Source organism: Diplotaxodon limnothrissa, linkage group LG10 (genome assembly GCF_057381915.1).
Source record: "Diplotaxodon limnothrissa isolate DT_005_m linkage group LG10, D_limnothrissa_male_GT1.1, whole genome shotgun sequence".
Taxonomy (NCBI): domain Eukaryota; kingdom Metazoa; phylum Chordata; class Actinopteri; order Cichliformes; family Cichlidae; genus Diplotaxodon; species Diplotaxodon limnothrissa.
In genome coordinates, this window is record NC_140605.1 from 15,085,040 (window position 1) to 15,104,354 (window position 19,315).

The 19,315-nt window shown below is 39.3% G+C and overlaps 2 protein-coding genes across 3 annotated transcripts in view; one reads left to right on the forward strand and one right to left on the reverse strand.

The window, feature by feature from the left end:
- Positions 1-3,483, reverse strand: part of klhl13 (kelch-like family member 13) — a 45,164-nt gene extending 41,681 nt beyond the window's left edge. The window contains exons 1-2 of one of the 2 annotated variants that reach the window (XM_085364461.1): positions 3,428-3,483; positions 1,923-1,995 (exon numbers count right to left, since the gene is read on the reverse strand). In XM_085364461.1, the coding sequence (XP_085220587.1) occupies positions 1,923-1,975 (53 nt within the window). In that variant the 5' untranslated portion in view covers positions 1,976-1,995; positions 3,428-3,483. Of the gene's footprint in view, positions 1-1,922; positions 1,996-3,404 lie in introns of both variants that reach the window. The other variant, XM_085364460.1, reaches the window with a different exon arrangement.
- Positions 3,484-6,805: 3,322 nt separating this feature from the next.
- On the forward strand, positions 6,806-19,313 carry wdr44 (WD repeat domain 44). Its single transcript, XM_085364462.1, has 20 exons — positions 6,806-7,323; positions 8,106-8,139; positions 9,595-9,672; positions 9,814-10,414; positions 10,652-10,800; positions 10,903-10,998; positions 11,111-11,247; positions 11,552-11,635; positions 11,747-11,853; positions 12,316-12,467; positions 12,570-12,708; positions 16,233-16,297; positions 16,383-16,499; positions 16,586-16,708; positions 16,813-17,004; positions 17,132-17,233; positions 17,707-17,822; positions 17,960-18,087; positions 18,170-18,304; positions 18,398-19,313. The coding sequence occupies exons 1-20, from the start codon at positions 7,247-7,249 to the stop codon at positions 18,484-18,486; spliced, it is 2,721 nt and encodes a 906-aa protein (XP_085220588.1). The 5' UTR covers positions 6,806-7,246; the 3' UTR covers positions 18,487-19,313.
- Positions 19,314-19,315: the final 2 nt, after the last annotated feature.

A 19,315-nucleotide genomic window follows, 5' to 3' on the forward strand; every position in this document is an offset into this window, starting at 1 on the left:
AAATCTTTCACAATCTCAACAAGTATTCAAAGCTTCTTCAGTGCTAAACGAAGGCCTTAGGAACAATAAAATACATCTGAAATTGTTTGCTACAGGCTAGAATAAAAAACAACGAGGCAAAGGAAAATGTTCCCTCTCCAGAGAATCAATATTGTCATTGATGTTTTGGAAAGACAAAGGGTTTAGATGCTCTATTAAAAAGACTAGATGCTCTCTATCTACACATCAAAATATTTTTTGGTAAAAGTGGTTGACCAGTTAATCAGGCCTTTAAATGCAAACATCTGTTACCTGGAAAATAAGCAGCTCTGAAGCTTTTTAGAGATAGAACTGAAATTACCATGACTCAGTTGGCTCACTTAAACTTTGTTTTTGTAGCATGCATTATTCAGGAAGTTAAAATTACTCCCTATTTTGCCTGGATAAGTTACTTTTATCGATAGTGAAATGCTGGTGCTAAGACACCAAAGATGATCAATTTTCAAGTTCAATAAAAGTGGTCACTACCTTAATAATACTTAGGTTGTATTATTGTAGGGTCTTTAACTTGCAATATAAAGCGCCTGATGTTATGATTTGGCGCTATATAAAAAAAAATTTCATTGACTTTAACTGAAATTGAGTTGAATTGAATCAGATCAGGCAGAGCATCCAGCCTAAAATGTGTGCCAAATCAAACATGTGGTGTGGTGAACCCTCGGGAAATAAGGGACCAGCTGAAAGTACCTTCTTCTTCTATACCTGCTATGAAATTGTTGTCTTCTATCAGTGATCTCAACAGAAACGTGCACATCTTAATTCTATTAGTACCACATCAAAGAGCTGTAGCAGTTATGAAACCGAGAGTGAAACCGCAACACAAATACCAACAGTTTTGGTGCACAGTTTGACTTCCTTATCTCTTCATCTATCGCTTTTGCTTAAAATGAAAGTTATAAGCTACAAAGGCAAAAGATGAACAGTAAATCTACAAAAAGCTCCGACTTCTTATATAAATCTCTTTAACACCTATCCATTCAAATCAGTAGGTATTGTGCCGTCTTAATCCAACAACAGTGGAAGAAGCTAAAATGAGGACAAAAGACTAATTCTGTCATCTCTGCATGCATGAGTGTCACTATTGATTTTAAAAATAGTTATGCCCGTCTCTAACTTTAAGTCCCGCCAGGAACCGAAAACAGAGGGCACCATCCACCACAGTTATACCCAGTGTTGGTCCATATTAGGTCACATCAAGTTGAGTCAAATGACTCAGCTTGATGAGTCATTTGACTCAACTTGATGGGGGTAAAAAACAAAAACAAAAAACAAAGACAAAACAAAACAAAGAAACTGCTTGTTTTCAATTATTACCAAGTCCAGTTATAAATACCATTAAAATCCAATTTGAGTATATATAGAAAAGTATGAAATAACTATGAGTATGTGAAAATACTGCTTGTTTAGTGAGAAATAAGCCACTATTACACACAGGCTACTCAGGCAAGATGTAAAAGGTAAAGTACTGGAGAACAAAATAATATATTAGAGTCACTGGAGAGGCTCAGGGGTTTTAGCAGTATTTTTCAGTCCTGGCCTATGTATACTAATGCATTAATACTTTAATTCCTTAACATGTAATAAATACTACTTAATTAACACCAGGTAGAAGCCATTCCTATCCAGAATTTAAACCAAGCATTACCTACAGTTTAAAAATGGCCCACCATCAATTCTCTATTGGAAGATGCTTTTTTTAAAAACGACTAATTTTGGCTGGTTACATTTAATATTATTCTAAGAGAAGGAAAAGAAAATCTTAAACATTGCTTACACCGTATGTTAAACATTCCTTAATTTTTGGTAAGTTTTGTGAGCAAAATATAAAATTCATAGGCATATTAATAAAAACAAAAATGCAAGATGAGGCCGCATTACCATACCTATCGTGCAGTCCGACGGGCATCGTCTCCCCTCTGTGTATAGGGTGCTCCATACCCTCGCCAAAAACCACACCTCAAAAGCAAAATATTTGTGTTAAAACCCTTCTCCAAGAAGCACACACATTATGGCATTTTCTGAACTCCATAATACTTTTTTTAATTAGGTGATTTTTAATTCAGCACTTTTAGGAAAGTTTTGACAGTATTAACAGCATTTTTAAACTGAACTTACGTTATCATGTTTTAAAGTTTGCACACTTTAACGAGCCAGTTTAAGAAAGCTTCTCCAGCAAGGCATTGATCTTTTCTTAATCCACTTTACCCCATGTCAGCTGACACAAACATTCAGTTACATGGCAATGCACCATCTGAACGCTTATTCTCCTCAACTGAGATGTACCACACACACACAAATCCCTCATATAGTTTCACCTTAGACGATATTAAACTTACATTAACATCTTAAATAATTGGTAGTAACAAAGTGCGTGTGCATGCATGTTACTTTGTAGCTGAAAGCTGAAATAGATTGACAGAAGGGTGAATGGGTGTTTCTTTGACCCCATCCGCTGCTAAAATGTTACAGTTACATCACAACTTGTTGCTTTACACTGAACTAGGCTAATTAATGCTAAATATAGCTCCTGTCTATGTTACTTGAGAGAACAATCTTCGTGCTCGTTTAAAATACAGCAGCATCACCTTTAAAATAAGAAAAGATGAGCAAACTGTCATCGCGATTGTTTCAAAAGCTTAGCTCAAAAGTTTTTGATATTTGAGAAGTTTTCCTAAAACTTTGATTCCCTCTGTTTAAGAATTAATTTAGTGACAGGGTTTAATTTGGGACGAACGTTTGTCACCACAAAGTGCCGAGCTGTCGGAGAGACGTGTGGAGAAGGTGAGGTTAGTCCTTTTAAAGCTCAAGGTTTGATATCGTGATGTATGGGAGAGAAACTAAAACTGACTTTGTTCCTAGCAAAGGCTTCAGGCTCCTATCTTTAAACACGTCTGTCTCCATTAGCCGGACTGCGACAGCTGTTCAGACTTAACAGACAAGGCAACCAAATGGGAGCTTTGCTCATTTTCTGGCCATGTTTGACTCCATACTGTCGGTACACCTCCGGTGGGAACAGGCTAATGCTAACTAGCTAGGCTAACCCTATCGTTAACATTTGCTAGCTTAAAATAACATCAAATCACGACAGTCGACTTTGTGGTTGTCGCGTAAGTTTCTCTTAAGCAATCTTCCCATAGCGACATTAGCTTAACCAGTGACGGCGCAAAGGACTGTGGTCCTAATATAAGTTAGTTGGTTTAGTTATTAGTTGGTCTGGTTGGTTGGTTGATCTACCACCACCAACAGATGCCTATGGCTAACTGACAACCCGGTATGTGTTGAGCTTAATATACTACGTATAACATATTCATTAATGTAGGCAGTTTAACTATACTCTGCAAAGTTTTATAAAGCATATTCCATACCTTCCACAACGATATAGCGTTACCTTGCGTCCTTGTTTTCCTTCCAAGCCCTCAAATCCACTTATACCCCTGAATCCTCCTTCCTAGTTTTATCCAATGCAGTTGTAGCTTACTAGGAAAGCCGGAGTATCCACACTTTCCATTGGCGGAAGAGTATGGCAATCTTCTCTCATTGGCTTAAAACTTCCGTTACTAAATAATGGTTTTAAGACAGCTTTTTTTATTTGAAGCACCTGGACACTGAAATGCCTGGATAATACTTTGTGAGGTGAACCATAGCCTTCCATTTAAAAACATTCGTGAGCTATATTCATAATGAAAAGTATCACATGTTGGAAATTAGTGAGACAGGGACGCACATAAAGTATGATAATTAGGTTGGTTATTTATTTATTTATTTAGTTTACAAAAGCAGAAGTCTGAATTTGGAGTTTGAATATTGTGGTAAATCAAGTGGAAATTTCAAGATGAGCTAATGTGAGAGGCTAATGTTGTTGAAATATGGAAGTGATTTGTTTTTTCACAGGTACAGCAGAGATCGGTGTTCCTGCTGCCCAATGACATTCCAGCTCAAACAGCAAAAATTAAAAGGACTCTGACAAATAAATAAGACAACACATACCTCATTTATCCCAAAGGTCAGGAATTTCTTTTTTTACACCATGTAAAGTTAACTAGAAAAAAACAAATAAATATGTTAAATAAAATTAAATAAAATATAACAACAATACATAAAAAATATTTTTAATTAGTTTTTACTATTGAAAAAAGTAAAAGATGGATCAATTCTGCAATGAAAATGACCAAATAGACAAACAATAGCCACATTTGTTCACAGTATGTAAATCATTTTAAAAGACATAAATGCATTTTTGAATGACAGGCTACCTGTAAAATATGTTTGGTTTTTTTGTACTTTTTTTAAAGTACAAAAAAACTTTGAGTCTTTGATGAGTCTTGTGACTTTGTCTTGTGACTCAGAGATCCTCTTCTGCATGCCTTGGTTGTAATGGGTGGTTATTTGAGTTAACAGCTACAGTCTACAATGACAAAATGTGTAAAAATAATGTATGCATTCATTAAAATGCACTCAGATTCTCCAATAATCACCTTTCTGCAACCTCCACCTTTTCATACTCTTGAATAATCCATTAGATTGTAGTCTTATTATCAATCAGCTGATGCATTGATCTGGAACAAAGAGCGCTTTGATTGCAAATGAAAACACTTCAGTCTGTGGTGATTTTTCCGTACCTCATTCACTGTGCCTGTCGCAGCATGTGAGAAAGAATGAGCGGGGCATAGAGCGGCTAACATATGAGCGTGTAACTTAAATGAGTTTTTCAATGGATTTATTAAGCACTACAATTTAATTACACTTTCTAGTATACTTAACAATACCCCTGCACTAATTACTGATCAGTAACCGTGTATAGAGTGGGGGAAATGATTGTTTGAGAAATGCTGAGTATGATCAAAAGAGCACCATTCCTACATTCAAGCACAGAGGTGAAAACATTATGCTTTTGGTTATTTTTCTGCTAAAGGTACAGGACGACTTCACCACATTGAGGGACCAATGAGCAGGACCATGTACAATAAAATCTTGGACAATACCCTTGTTTGCTCACCCAGAACACTAAAGATGGGTCAAGGATGACTTTTCCAGCATGGCAGTAGCCAAAACCAAGGCAACAAAGAAGCACATTAAGATTATGGAGTAGCTTAGCCACTCTCCAAACTCTCTCAGTCCTATAGAAAATTGGTGGAGGGAGCTGAACCTTTGAGTTTCCAAGTTGCAGCCAAGAAACCTAAAAAAGTTTCTGTAAAGAGGAGCGGGCCGAAATCCCTCCTCAGATGTGCACAAACCTGGTGACCAACTACAAAAAAACTTCTTACCACCATGCTTGCTAACAAGGGTTTCTCCAGCAAGTACTAAATCATGTTTTGATTGGGGCTCAAATACTTACTTCACTGAATGATATGCAAATCATCTTATAATTTTTATGTAATGTTTTCTTTCTGGGTTCTTTATTAAAATCCTCCTCTATCCTTTCTCTCTCGGTTAAAATAAAACTGCCATCAAATTTGGAGACTGTTAATTTCTTTGTAAGTGAAGATCAAAATAATTATTTCCATCACTGTATCCTGGTCACATTTATTTAGCCGTTTTTCTGGTGACCTTACATATAATAATGTTATTCTAACTAATAATTAAGATATAATTATTATGTCTGTGTGTCTGCTTAAAACAACCAAATGTCAGCAAGGCTCTAAACTGCTCATTAGTGGAAAAGTCACATGCAGTTTGCATACAAACCAAATCTGCCATGATGCAACTATACATGCTGCAGAGAGCTAACTCCCATCTAAAAAAAAATGGCTGCATGCAGAGGATCACTTCCTTTGATTTCTCAAATTAAAATGATCCAGCTCTTCTCTCTGCTGAGAGAAAAGCGATAAGAAATGTCAGTAAACATGTATACCATCTCATGGGTTACTGACAGAGATTAGTCAGTGCTATGTCTGATTTGGTGATGTGCAGCACAGAAGCTCCACAGACTTTCAATGCATGCGACCTACAGAAATACTCTGACAGTTCTGCAGTGGCAGTGAATTTATTAGTGATAGGCAGGAAGAGTACAGAGCACCAGTGGATGATTGTGTGGCGTGTTCTGTGAAGAAACGGCAAAATGATGAGATTTTCTGTCAATTAGGCGTTGCAAGCCCAGTGTACTTACCTGTGGTCTGCTTTGGGAGCTGGTGACATGAACAGAATCACTGAAAAGGCTAACTCTGCAAATGCCAGCAAACTGGTCACTTTTGAAACTGTGGTGAAGATGTGGTGTCAGTGAGCAAACTTTAAACTCCATGGATAATCCTGTCCCCCTCTGCACCACTGACAGGCAGCGGATCACCTTTTCCAACAGACTGTTTCGGCTCCACTGCCACAAGGACAGATATAAGAAATCTCTCAGACCAAATGCTACCTGCCTCTATAATTCAAAAATGTCTGTCAGAGAGTCATCTGCCAGATACACTAATAATAATAATAATTTCTCAAATATGGGTTAAACAAACTGTTGCTCTAATCATGATCATATCATCCTGAGTGGATTATTTAGGAACCAAAAACTACACCTTGCTGCTAGACCAACTAATACACTCTACTCCACCTGATCAGTGGCTGTTATTCTCTTGGTTGTTCAGTGAGTATTGTAATGTATACAGTAATTTTATAAAACGGCACTCATATTAGTGAAGTAAAATGAGTGAGAGTTAAAAGATTGAAAAAAAGGATTTAGCAACCAAGTTGTTCCATTCAGATTCCAGTCCAGAAGGTGGCAGTATTAGCCGTAAAAGCTGTTCTCCAACCGCCATTGAAAAAGAAGAAGAAACAAGAGGGCGCCTGTGCCCCTCCCTTGCTTCGTTAGGATGTATTTTTTTGTGTAGCTGGTTTGTTTATGACGCGGTTCTCTGGTTCTGTTAGCTTGACAGCTTATCAAGTGTGTAATGTTGTGAAAAAGCATAACAAAAAACTCGCTTGTGGCGTTTTTTTCGGTCGATACTGTGCTTTGTGCAAGATAGATCTAAAAGAGGGTCAGGGTTAGTTAGCATTAAGTGCTGCTTAGTCGTTCGACAGGATTACATTTGTTAGCTGCAGCGTAATGTTGGACCGGAAAGTTGTTATTTGACGACTCCCGGGCTCGGGCAATGGAATATCAGTGTTAACATAGAGGACGTTACAAGCGCATATGTAATACCTTTCAGTCATTGGCAGGTTAGGCTTATACACAGCTGCCTGGAAACTAGGCTAGCTAGCGAACTACATTGACGTTAGCATGGCGTCAGATACAAGTGACACGGAGGAATTCTATGATGCTCCAGAGGACCCCAATTTTACTCCGTCTCCACAAGTGTAAGAAAAGACGTTTTGCCAATATTACTTTTGAAAACGGTGTTAAATTGCTTGTTTTTTTCTTGTCTCATATATATCTAGCTAGCGTAGTATTGACAGCTAACGTTAGATTTGCAAAATGGCCATTCTTTCATGAAAAGCATGAACTCAAGCTGCTTCAAAGCCAGGTCATGTGCCGTGTGCAAAATACGACCCAGTCTGTTTTGTATTTAGATGCCGAATATTAATTATATGCTGTCATACAGTGCTTATGTTCACCAGCTATTCAGTGCAGGTACAGGAGAGTCTAACCCTCAAAACACTCACAAGTCACATGATGACAGTAGGATTTGGACTGAAGGAACAGGTTTCTTATCAAAGCTGAAACCACAATGCAAATTTACAGTTTTCATCCAAAACATAGCTTGTTGGAATAAAAAAAAAACCCGACTGAAGGTAGCAGTAGCTTACAAAACAGTATTTTTGTATGATCCGCTGTATGACAGCTCGATTAGAGATTAATAATGTAATGTAACTTTTAAAGGTGCATTTTGTGTCTGCTTAAAAGCAAGCGGTTACTGAACCACTCTGTAAATGTTTAAAGTGTGTGCTCTGTTGCTTCTATTATTTCTTCTGATCAAAAGTTATATATGGGGTAAAAGTTATTTAATTCATTGTCTCAACTGCTTAGGTGACAGGTAAAATTATAAAAAGTTAGATTTTTGTGTTGTATTTGGGTTTTTTTCTCTGCTTTATAAGTTTAGCCTATATCAGTTTTAAACCACGTGTTTTGTGTTTCTTAGGTCTCCCGCAAAGTTCGTCATTCCTTCACCTCAGGTATGTTTATTTAAATCTAGGCACTGTTGAAACAAGGTGTCACGGGTTGTGCTGAGTTGCTCTTGGAATGATTACTCTATAGTTCAAAGTAATATGGCAACAAAATAGTGACTTTTTGATTTTTCAAATTCATATATATATGCGCACGGACACACACATAAAACACTATTAGTTTGTAGCTTGTCTATAGTTTTCCTGTCTCTGAATGACCTTTGGGAAGGGGTGACTACAGTAAAAAAAAACAAAAAACATAGAGATCTATGCATTTTCCAGTTATGTTTATTAATCTTGCTTTATCCATGTTTATCCCTATGAAAGGTGCAGATTTTTACCTGTACCTTGGTGATCGTGTGTAAACGGCTATGAGCAATACCGTTCCTAAACACCTTTGTGTACTAATTGTACAAGGTCCCCTCCAAGCTCATGGCGATGTAATGTTTTTTTGACAACTACCTTTATGTTAACTCTCAGTGAAATTTGCATTACTTTGCATGTTTTTTTTTTTTGTTGTTTGTTTTTTTTGCATGACCTCGCAAAAAAAGTTTGCATTTCATCTGACTCATCGTAAAAGGCTTTACTGTTTTATGATGTGGTGTCATGTGGTATTCTAGACTGCTGCTGGTTGTGACAGCAGTGAGAGTCAGGACACCCTCAGCTGTATATGTACTTATGACTGCAGAGTTGGGTTAGAGATCGTTGCTGTCAAGACTTGTTTTTTACAGTTATGGCTGTGACAAGTTTTAGTGGTGCAACATTGATTATTCACAGTGGTTTTGTGTGTGTGTGTCATTTGCAATTTTGATTCTGAACCAACATTGTTATGATGTTAGTTACATGTTAGATGATGCTGATAGCTGTCCAGGATAAGAGTTTAATGCTACTGTATGTTGGTAGTATGACACATTTGTCACTGAAGACCTGATCTGGGCCAACAAACAACCGAACTTTTCAAATGGATCATCAGGAATGCAAAGCAGGCTGTCAGAGAAAACAAGTTACTGCAATGAAATGCACAAATAATTGCAAGGAAAAACAAAAATAATATATATGCTATTGCAAGGTGATGCAAACGTTAAAGACAACAATCGCCTGACCTCACTCCATGCAGGAAATGGGACCAAAATAGGAGAGCGGTATACACATTTTGAGTGGTAACAAGATGTAGACATTACTTTCAATCTAGAAAAGCCATTTGTTATATCATAAGCTGGCAGTTACACAAGGAATTAATATAAAGGTCAACAAAGAATTATTACATAACATAACCTCCAAGACTGTGTTGATGAATATCATAAGATAGATAAACAATTCATCTCTAGGTTTCCATTTGTGTGGATACGCCTGAATAACTGTAATTTAGCTGTCATGTTACTGTTGATATTTCTCCTGTGTGTGTGTGTATTGTAAGTACATGTTGGTAAATGGTCTATATGTTTGTTTGTTTTTTCGAAACAGCTTTTGCACAATTCAGTAAACGTTGCGCAAGATTTGAGCTGTGCCACTTCTGAGACTCAGCAAGATGATTCGTTACAGGTATGTTTCTCTAGTCTCATCCTTGTTTAGAGTTTTGTTTTAAGTTCTGTGCAAAGAGAAACACATTTTCTTAGAGATGAGCTATAACGTAAAAAAATAGATGTTGTATTGCTAAATCGACTGTGTTTTCTCTTCTTTTAGATCATTGATAGTATCATCGAAGAGAGTCAAAAGGGAGACGTAGGTGAGGTGGCTCAGCTGTTAGATCAGCTGCATGTTGATGTAGCAGCCGAGCCAAATGAGCAGAATAATGGTGACAGGCTCCCTGGGGAGCTGGCTGTGCCAGCTGTTGAACCCCAGCTTGTCGAGAGGCCAGAGGAACAACGGAATAGCATAGTATCAAACGGCGAGTGCTCTATACCTGCTCTCGAGCCCACAGGTCTCCCAGGGCCATCAGCTGGCTCACAAGAACATGTTCAGCCTCCAGACATCACCAGCACCATAGGACAGAGTCAGCCCAGCCTGTCTGTTGCGGTTGCAGAAGGTGGTCAGGAGCCAAGACCGGCTGACATCTTAGACCAGGTTCCCTTGACTGACAGGCCAGCTGACTCGGACTCCTCTGGGTCTTTAAAACCTCAGCAGTTCACAGTGGAGCCAGACATTGTAGCTAGCACAAAGAAGCCTCCTCCCTCACGCCCACCCCCTCCAAGCGGGGGTCCTCCTGCAAGACCTCCGCCACCATCTCGGCCGAAATTACCTACCAAGAAGTCACAGGAGTGTGTTAGGCCAAGTGGGCTGGAAGGTAGGCAATACAGTGCGATTTTAATGGGTCTCAATGTCAAATGTGTTGCATCAATCCAGTGTGGGATTTTAAACTGTTACCTTTTACTAAACAAGTGTTAAAATGTCTTTATCTTTTATGTATGTCTATGTACTTATCTGCCACATCATATGAATCACACTAACATAAAGCAGACAGAAAAAGAAGACGGTTTTTCTTATAAAGTTTTTTTTGTTGTGTTGCGTGATTTTTTTCCAGTGTCTGCTGTCAGTGTGGTCTGCAGTGATTCTCTGGAGCCATCAGGCCTCCTGTCTCCTGGCAGCACTGTGAGGAGTCTAACCAAAGAGCTGCAGCATTCCTTGGATCTGGCCAGTGCTACCAGTGGAGACAAGGTGGTGACGGCACAGGTGAGTGAGGCTCAGACCTCTTTTTGGTGCTAAAAAAGGAATTTAAATATTGTGCAGTAATTTCTATTTTATTTATTTATTATTTTTATTATTTATTTTTAGGAAAATGAAGATGAACAGACCTCATCTCAGAGCGGAGGACAGACCCCAGGCCCTCAACGTCCTCGGTCAAATTCTGGCAGAGAACTGACAGATGAAGTAAGAGTCAGTTTTTGTGTGTGCTTGAGTCCAAGCCACAACCTAAAATCGACACATTCCTGGCACCGGTCGTCATTGCAACAAAAATATGCTTGTGGGCATCTTAAAACAGGAAATCTTGGCCAGTGTGATGATCAAGAATTTAGACACTGGGGAAGAAATTCCTCTAATTCAGGCGGAGGAGAAACTTCCTGCTGGGATCAACCCTCTCACTCTGCACATTATGAGGAGGACCAAGGAGTACATCACGTAAGCAGAACATTATTTACGTGGGTTAGCTCGTGTTGCTGTTGTCAAATTCAATTTAAAACTGTTCAAATCACAGCTTATTAAACAAGTCAATGAGGGAAAGATTAGGGTGAAGCCAAACACTTGACCTTCAGATCAGATTCTCAGAAAAGGTTTTCCCTGTTGAGGGAATAAGTTGATTACAATGGGTTGCACTGATATTGCTCACATAAGTTTCCCATGGAAAACATGGTTAAGCTTTATCATCTAAAACAAGAACCTGGTAAAGTTTCGAGACGACGCTGATATATTTTTGGCTTTGCAGGAATGATGCAGCACAGTCAGATGATGATGAGAAGACTCAGACTCCAATGACAGACACAGACGGTGGAAAACTAAAACAGAGAACGTAAGGACTAGTGGTTTTTGGTTGCCTTTTGCTGAAACTTAGTGTATTTCCCTCTTTCACAACATCATCTAATTTAAAGTATATTAATGGTTTGTTGGTATTTCTGACCAGGACCCAGTTTAAAAAATTCCTCGGCAAGTCGGTGAAGAAGGCCAAGCATCTGGCTGAGGAGTATGGAGAGAAGGCAGTCAACAAAGTGAAAAGTGTTCGTGATGAAGGTAAAAAAAAAAAAGAGAAGGAAGTGAAAGGATGTTGTGCAGAGGCAGTTGTATTTTTTTTTAAAAACCATACAGCCTATATTCATGTTCCTGTGGATAACTTACTAAACATTACAAGAAAGTGTCCTGTCCAACTACAACCCTAGTTGTCGGTATAACAAGTTGTGTGCACACACCGTTTTTAGTGTGTGCTTTTTTTAAGCACCATAAAGAAAAAAAATGCATTAAAAATACAGTTTTCTTGAACACAAGAAAATAAATAGTCTTTGACTCTGTCTCAGTTGTACGTGTTCACTATTAGAGCTCTGACTATTATCACAGAACCCTTATGAGTCCAAGAGTGCAGAAATATGGACCTGGTAATGAGCATAATGGGTCTGACTTTAAGAATATCCCAAATGCCAACACAGGCTTGTGAAATAACCCTGATACACTTCTTCTTTTTGTTTATCCTACGCTCAGTCTTCCATACAGATCAGGATGATCCATCATCGAGCGACGATGAGGGTATGCCTTACACCAGGCAGGCCAAGTTCAAGGCAGCGCATAGCTTCAAGGGTCCCTTTGACTTTGACCAGATTAAGGTTGTGCAGGACCTCAGTGGAGAGCACATGGTGGGATTATTGTACCATGTTATTTTATGCACTGACACACTGTGTGCTACTACATGCTTGTATTAAGAGATCTTTGTTTGCTTGTGTTTTTTTTTTTTTAAGGGGGCCGTTTGGACAATGAAGTTTTCTCACTGCGGGAGGCTGCTGGCAACTGCGGGCCAAGATAACGTGGTTCGCATTTGGGTCCTGAAAACAGCGTTTGATTACTTCAATAATATGAGATTAAAGTACAATACTGAAGGTAAGCGCATTAGCAACATATTTGATTTCTTTTTTATTTGTATGATAATTGATTATTTGGGGGGAAAAAGAATTCAGCTGCCTGTCATTTTGCTTTGAAGGAGCCTTTTTTTTTTTTTTTAAGTCGTCTTGAGTCTCTCTGAACTATTACAGACAACATAACAAAGAAACGATTTTAAATTTATAGTATGGAACCGATAGTTTCAGCAATCTCCCTCCAGGAATCTGCTGACATTTGTGAGTGTTTATTATAGGGAGTGCAGAATTATTAGGCAAGTTGTATTTTTGAGGAATAATGTTATTATTGAACAACAACCATGTTCTCAATGAACCCAAAAAACTCATTAATATCAAAGCTGAATGTTTTTGGAAGTAGTTTTTAGTTTGTTTTTAGTTTTAGCTATTTTAGGGGGATATCTGTGTGTGCAGGTGACTATTACTGTGCATAATTATTAGGCAATTTAACAAAAAACAAATATATACCCATTTCAATTATTTATTTTTACCAGTGAAACCAATATAACATTTCCAAATTCACAAATATACATTTCTGACATTTCTGACAAAAACAAAACAAAAACAAATCAGCGACCAATATAGCCACCTTTCTTTGCAAGGACACTCAAAAGCCTGCCATCCATGGATTCTGTCAGTGTTTTGATCTGTTCACCATCAACATTGCGTGCAGCAGCAACCACAGCCTCCCAGACACTGTTCAGAGAGGTGTACTGTTTTCCCTCCTTGTAAATCTCACATTTGATGATGGACCACAGTAGGGCTGCACGATTAATCGTTAGAAAATCGCGATCTCGATTCATACTTATGTGCGATCTCATTTCCAAATGACAACGATTTAAAAGAAAAAAAAAAAAAAAAAGACGACGACGATTGTACCGCAATCTGATCCGGGACGTAATCTGCATGAAAACAAGCGCTCACTCTTCCTGCTCAACAAATGACAAGGGCGGAGCCTTATACCACGTGAGGGTATTAGCAGGGGAAAAAACAACGGTGAGCACGTCAGTGACAGGAGAAAATCTGTCCCGGTCAACCACCCAAACATCAATAACGGGAATCTTATACAGCGCTTCCCTATACCCGTCAAACTCCCGCAGGCACAAAGAAATTACGGAGGTTATTACTTATCACCTGACCAAAGATATGGCTCCCATCAACACTGTGCAAAACGAGGGATTTAGGAAAATGATCAACACCCTAGACAAACGCTACACAGTGCTGTGTTATTTTTCTATTGTTGCACTACCTGCTCTATACACGCAGTGTCGAGCAACAGTGGAGACGGAATTTCAAGCAGTACAACATTTTGCGGCAACAACAAAACATGAGACAATTGTTGTTTTTATGTTTGTTTATTGTTTTTATGTTCAGTTTCAACGAAGTTGATGTGCAGTTAATAAGTGCAATAAATATTTATACTGGAAAAGAAAATCGTGAGAGAATCGTGATCTCAATTCTAAGCCAAAAAAATCGTGATTCTCATTTTATGCAAAATCGTGCAGCCCTAGACCACAGGTTCTCAATGGGGTTCAGATCAGGTGAACAAGGTGGCCATGTCATTAGTTTTTCTTCTTTTATACCCTTTCTTGCCAGCCACGCTGTGGAGTACTTGGACGCGTGTGATGGAGCATTGTCCTGCATGAAAATCATGTTTTTCTTGAAGGATGCAGACTTCTTCCTGTACCGCTGCTTGAAGAAGGTGTCTTCCAGAAACTGGCAGTAGGACTGGGAGTTGAGCTTGACTCCATCCTCAACCCGAAAAGGCCCCACAAGCTCATCTTTGATGATACCAGCCCAAACCAGTACTCCACCTCCACCTTGCTGGCGTCTGAGTCGGACTGGAGCTCTCTGCCCTTTACCAATCCAGCCACGGGCCCATCCATCTGGCCCATCAAGACTCACTCTCATTTCATCAGTCCATAAAACCTTAGAAAAACCAGTCTTGAGATATTTCTTGGCCCAGTCTTGACGTTTCAGCTTGTGTGTCTTGTTCAGTGGTGGTCGTCTTTCAGCCTTTCTTACCTTGGCCATGTCTCTGAGTATTGCACACCTTGTGCTTTTGGGCACTCCAGTGATGTTGCAGCTCTGAAATATGGCCAAACTGGTGGCAAGTGGCATCTTGGCAGCTGCACGCTTGACTTTTCTCAGTTCATGGGCAGTTATTTGGCGCCTTGGCTTTTCCACACGCTTCTTGCGACCCTGTTGACTATTTTGAATGAAACGCTTGATTGTTCGATGATCACGCTTCAGAAGCTTTGCAATTTTGAGACTGCTGCATCCCTCTGCAAGATATCTCACTATTTTTGACTTTTCTGAGCCCGTCAAGTCCTTCTTTTGACCCATTTTGCCAAAGGAAACGACGTTGCCTAATAATTATGCACACCTGATATAGGGTGTTGATGTCATTAGACCACACCCCTTCTCATTACAGAGATGCACATCACCTAATATGCTTAATTGGTAGTAGGCTTTCGAGCCTATACAGCTTGGAGTAAGACAACATGCATGAAGAGGATGATGTGGACAAAATACTCATTTGCCTAATAATTCTGCACTCCCTGTATATTGATGCTATGATTATTTTTTTATTATACTGACATGGTGATTGGTATTCTCAGTGATAAATTCAAAAGCCCTGGCAAAAAGGTAGCTGGAAATGCATACAGGGACTCTAAACAGACTGTGTTTACCTGATATGTAGCTACATTTCTAGGGAGGTGCACGTCAGGTTACACCTTAGGCTTTCAGAGGGGTTTGTGGTTACAATGTAGCTATGGCATAGATTTCCCACTGAAGCATAAATCCCCAGTAAGACATAGGAAAAGGTCAAGCAAAGGACCTGAAAGATGCAGGACCTTGTGCTGGTCCATCACCTGATCACTGAAGCCTCATCAGAAATGGTCTCAATGAAAGGTTGGCTTTCAAGAAGCCATTCTTAAGGAAGGAGAATAGGGAGAAAAGCCTGAGGTAAGCCAAGTTACACAGAAACTGGGCTGAAAATCAGTGACAGCAGGTCTCATGGAGTGATGGATCCAAATTTGGCATTTCTGGTTTAAGTTGTCAGTGCATATATGGAAGGGATCAGGAAAGGGGTTGCACAACGAGGATCTCCAGTGCTACTGGAGATCAAAAATGAAGAAATTTTGAATGCAGAAAAATCAGATTTTGACATATATTTCTGAACATGTGGCAGTCAGTGTAACAAGGCATACCTGGATAGAAGAACGGAGTGAAACACTATCAGTCAGCTTTGAATGTCCTTCAAGAGGCCTGCAGAACCATTCCTGAAGACTACTTAAAGAAATGAGCAGAAAGCTTCTCAAGCTGCCAACTCTGTTTTGCCCTATATACTGCATCTGATGTATGTTTACACATGCTTTAGTAAATAGTTTGTTACACCTATTTAACATTTTCCTAGCCAAATATAAAGAAATTAAGACTCAAGACTGTTCCAGAAGATGTTCAAGTTCTTGTTAGAGAAACCTTCCTTTGTTTTTTCTTCTCCAGGTCGAGTGTCACCTTCTCCTTCTCAGGAAAGTTTATGTTCTTCTAAATCTGACACTGAGACTGGGGTGAGTGATGACACTAACACAAAAATCAGACATTTTTAAGCCATTTTTGTTCCAGATGTGTACCTAAGTGACATTTTTATTGTAGGCGAGTTGTATTCCAGAGGACCCAGACACGGAAGATAGAAATGCCCCTTTCCGTCAAGTCCCTTTCTGCAAGTACAAGGGTCACACGGCTGATCTGTTGGACTTATCCTGGTCAAAGGTGATTAAAGCACCCTGTTAAGTTTTTCTACCCCCACACATTTTCTTCTCTCTTGTCTCATCTTTTCCAAAAAATTTTTTGTCTAGAACTTTTTCCTGCTCTCCTCTTCCATGGATAAAACAGTCAGGTTATGGCACATATCCAGGCGAGAGTGTCTCTGCTGCTTTCAGCACATTGATTTTGTCACAGCCATTGCTTTCCATCCCAGGGTACGTTAAGTCACCTTGCATTACTGCTCTCAGCGCAAATCATACATCTATTATTTTGTCTCACAGACTCCATTCATAGTACTTTTTTTTTTCTTCTTACCCAGGATGACAGGTACTTTTTAAGCGGCTCTCTAGATGGAAAACTACGGCTCTGGAACATTCCAGATAAGAAGGTGGCTTTGTGGAATGAGGTGGATGGCCAAACCCGGCTCATCACCGCTGCCAACTTCTGCCAAAATGGGAAATATGCAGTGATTGGCACCTATGATGGTCGATGTATCTTCTATGACACAGAGGTATACACATACATTGCTTCATCCAGCCAATACATGGTTTAATTATTTCTTTATAGTACTTTTTTTCATGAACACATCCATTCAAATATGAAGCAAATGCATTTTTCTGTTTGCACCTTGTTTTTAGCGTCTGAAATACCACACGCAAATTCATGTGCGGTCCACCAGAGGAAGGAACAAAGTGGGACGCAAGATCACTGGCATTGAACCTCTGCCTGGAGAAAATAAGGTAACAGCTGGCCATCCCTACAAATACGTCTGCGGTGGGTCGTCAATAGGGCTTGGTAAACTGCGGTTTACTAGACCATCTTTATTTCAAGGCTTTCATAGCTTAATTTTTCAGATTTAAAGAGAATAAAAAAAATATATAAAGAGAAATAAAATATAATCTTAATATTTAAAGATATTGGTCAGTAAAACTTTGAGGGACTGACCTGGAGCTGTTGGGTTTTGCTGAATTGCTGTTAACATTATGATGGTGTAGATGTTAATAATTAAAGTCTTGTTTTTAACAGCACAAAATTTTGAGTCGAAGTCCAGGGCAAACTTCAGAATGCTGATAGGCGCTGGTTCATTGAACTAATCGATGGAATACTTGATTACTAAAATAATCGACAGCTGCAGCCCTAGTCGTCAGTGTAACAAGTCGTGTCTGTAAGACTTGTGAAATGCCAAATGTTGAACTGTACCCTTTGCCCATAGATTTTGGTGACATCAAATGATTCCCGCATTCGCCTTTATGACCTGAGGGACTTGTCTCTATCAATGAAGTACAAGGGTTATGTCAACAGTAGCAGCCAGATTAAGGCCAGCTTCAGGTAAGGGTGTACATTGCTTCTAGTTTGTTTGTTTTTTGTCAGTTTCTAACCTTAAGCATGGACAAAAGCTCTTTCTGTTGTTGTTGTTGTATTGACACAGTATGTTGCAGTAAACCTGTTTGGCCTTTTTTCTGTAGTCACGACTACTCCTTCATTGTAAGCGGCTCAGAGGACAAGTACATATACATCTGGAGCACTTACCATGACTTGAGTAAATTCACATCTGTACGGCGGGACCGCAATGACTTCTGGGAAGGGATTAAAGGTAACTGTGGTTATGCTAAGTGGCAAACACCGTTTAATGTAAGCAGCCATGGGGCTGCCACTAAAGAGTTTTTCTCTTTCAGCACACAACGCTGTGGTTACGTCAGCCATTTTCGCACCCCACCCAGGCCTTATTGTCCCACAGGAGAGTGGTGCAGAGAAGCCAGAAGCAGAGTGTAAGAGCCTGGACTCCACAGACTCTGAAACGATACCCTCAGGTATGCCCCCTTTAATTTGCATATGACTCAAGATTTCTTAAAACATCACAGTTCAGTGTCGTAAACTTGCAATGCCATTTTCTCTCTTTGCAGGAGCATTAAAGACAGATCACACAGAAGTTCTTCTCTCCGCTGACTTCACTGGAGCCATCAAGGTTTTTATCAATGTAAAAAAATACTGAGCATTTTAGAGGCTCTTGGCTCTTCAGGTTCAGGCCCGTCTATCAGTGATCAGTCCTAAAGGTTGAGGACAACTTGTCTCAGAGCCTTGTAAGGTCACTAAGTACCTAATGGTACTGAGACAAAGTTGTCTGTAGTAGCGGTTTTTGGTAAACAGGGACTAGGTGGAATAAATAGACTGTAAATGGACAAAGTGAGGTTCCTTACCACTTTTTGTTTTTAAATCTTTGATACCAGACAACTGTGAACAGTTTGGTCTGAACGAAAGATCTGGACATGTCAAGCGTGAACAGAAACTAAATATGTTCAGATACGCACGTGTACATTTCAGGCGGTATGGTCAGGGCTGAATATAGCTAGAAGACTACCTGTAACAGTATGGGGCACCTTATGCTTTCTTTGGCTACCACATTTCAGAAGAAATTTAGAGAAGCAAGGCCCTGATGTTGGGCAGATTTTCATGTCTTGTGTTAAGACGCATTTGTCTCAAGGTGTCTAAAGCTGGACTGTAATGTCATTTACAAAATATTCGTGCCTACAGAGTCTAGATTGCTTTCTAAATTACACTTCTAAAGCTTTCCTCTCACTTTATCAAATATTTCAGCAGATAACAAACATTTCAGTGCAGGAGATGTGTGGCTACTAATGATCGGGGCTGGGCATCTTAAATCTGTGTTTCAGAACCAGTATTGGGTCAAGTACTTTTGATACATTTCTTTGTTCAATGAAAGCACATTTCATTCTATAAAACAGTTGTGTAAATTTACTGTGTAACATTGCATACTTAATGCTTTTGTAAACAAATGCTCTATTACTTTCCTCAATAAAAAT

Coding starts and splice junctions, on each gene's coding strand:
- wdr44 (XM_085364462.1), top strand. CDS start 7,247: ATGGCGTCAGATACAAGTGACACGGAGGAATTCTATGATGCTCCAGAG. Junction 8,140..9,594: donor TCGTCATTCCTTCACCTCAG/GTATGTTTATTT, acceptor TTTTCGAAACAG/CTTTTGCACAATTCAGTAAA. Junction 16,500..16,585: donor TGGACTTATCCTGGTCAAAG/GTGATTAAAGCA, acceptor TTTTTTGTCTAG/AACTTTTTCCTGCTCTCCTC.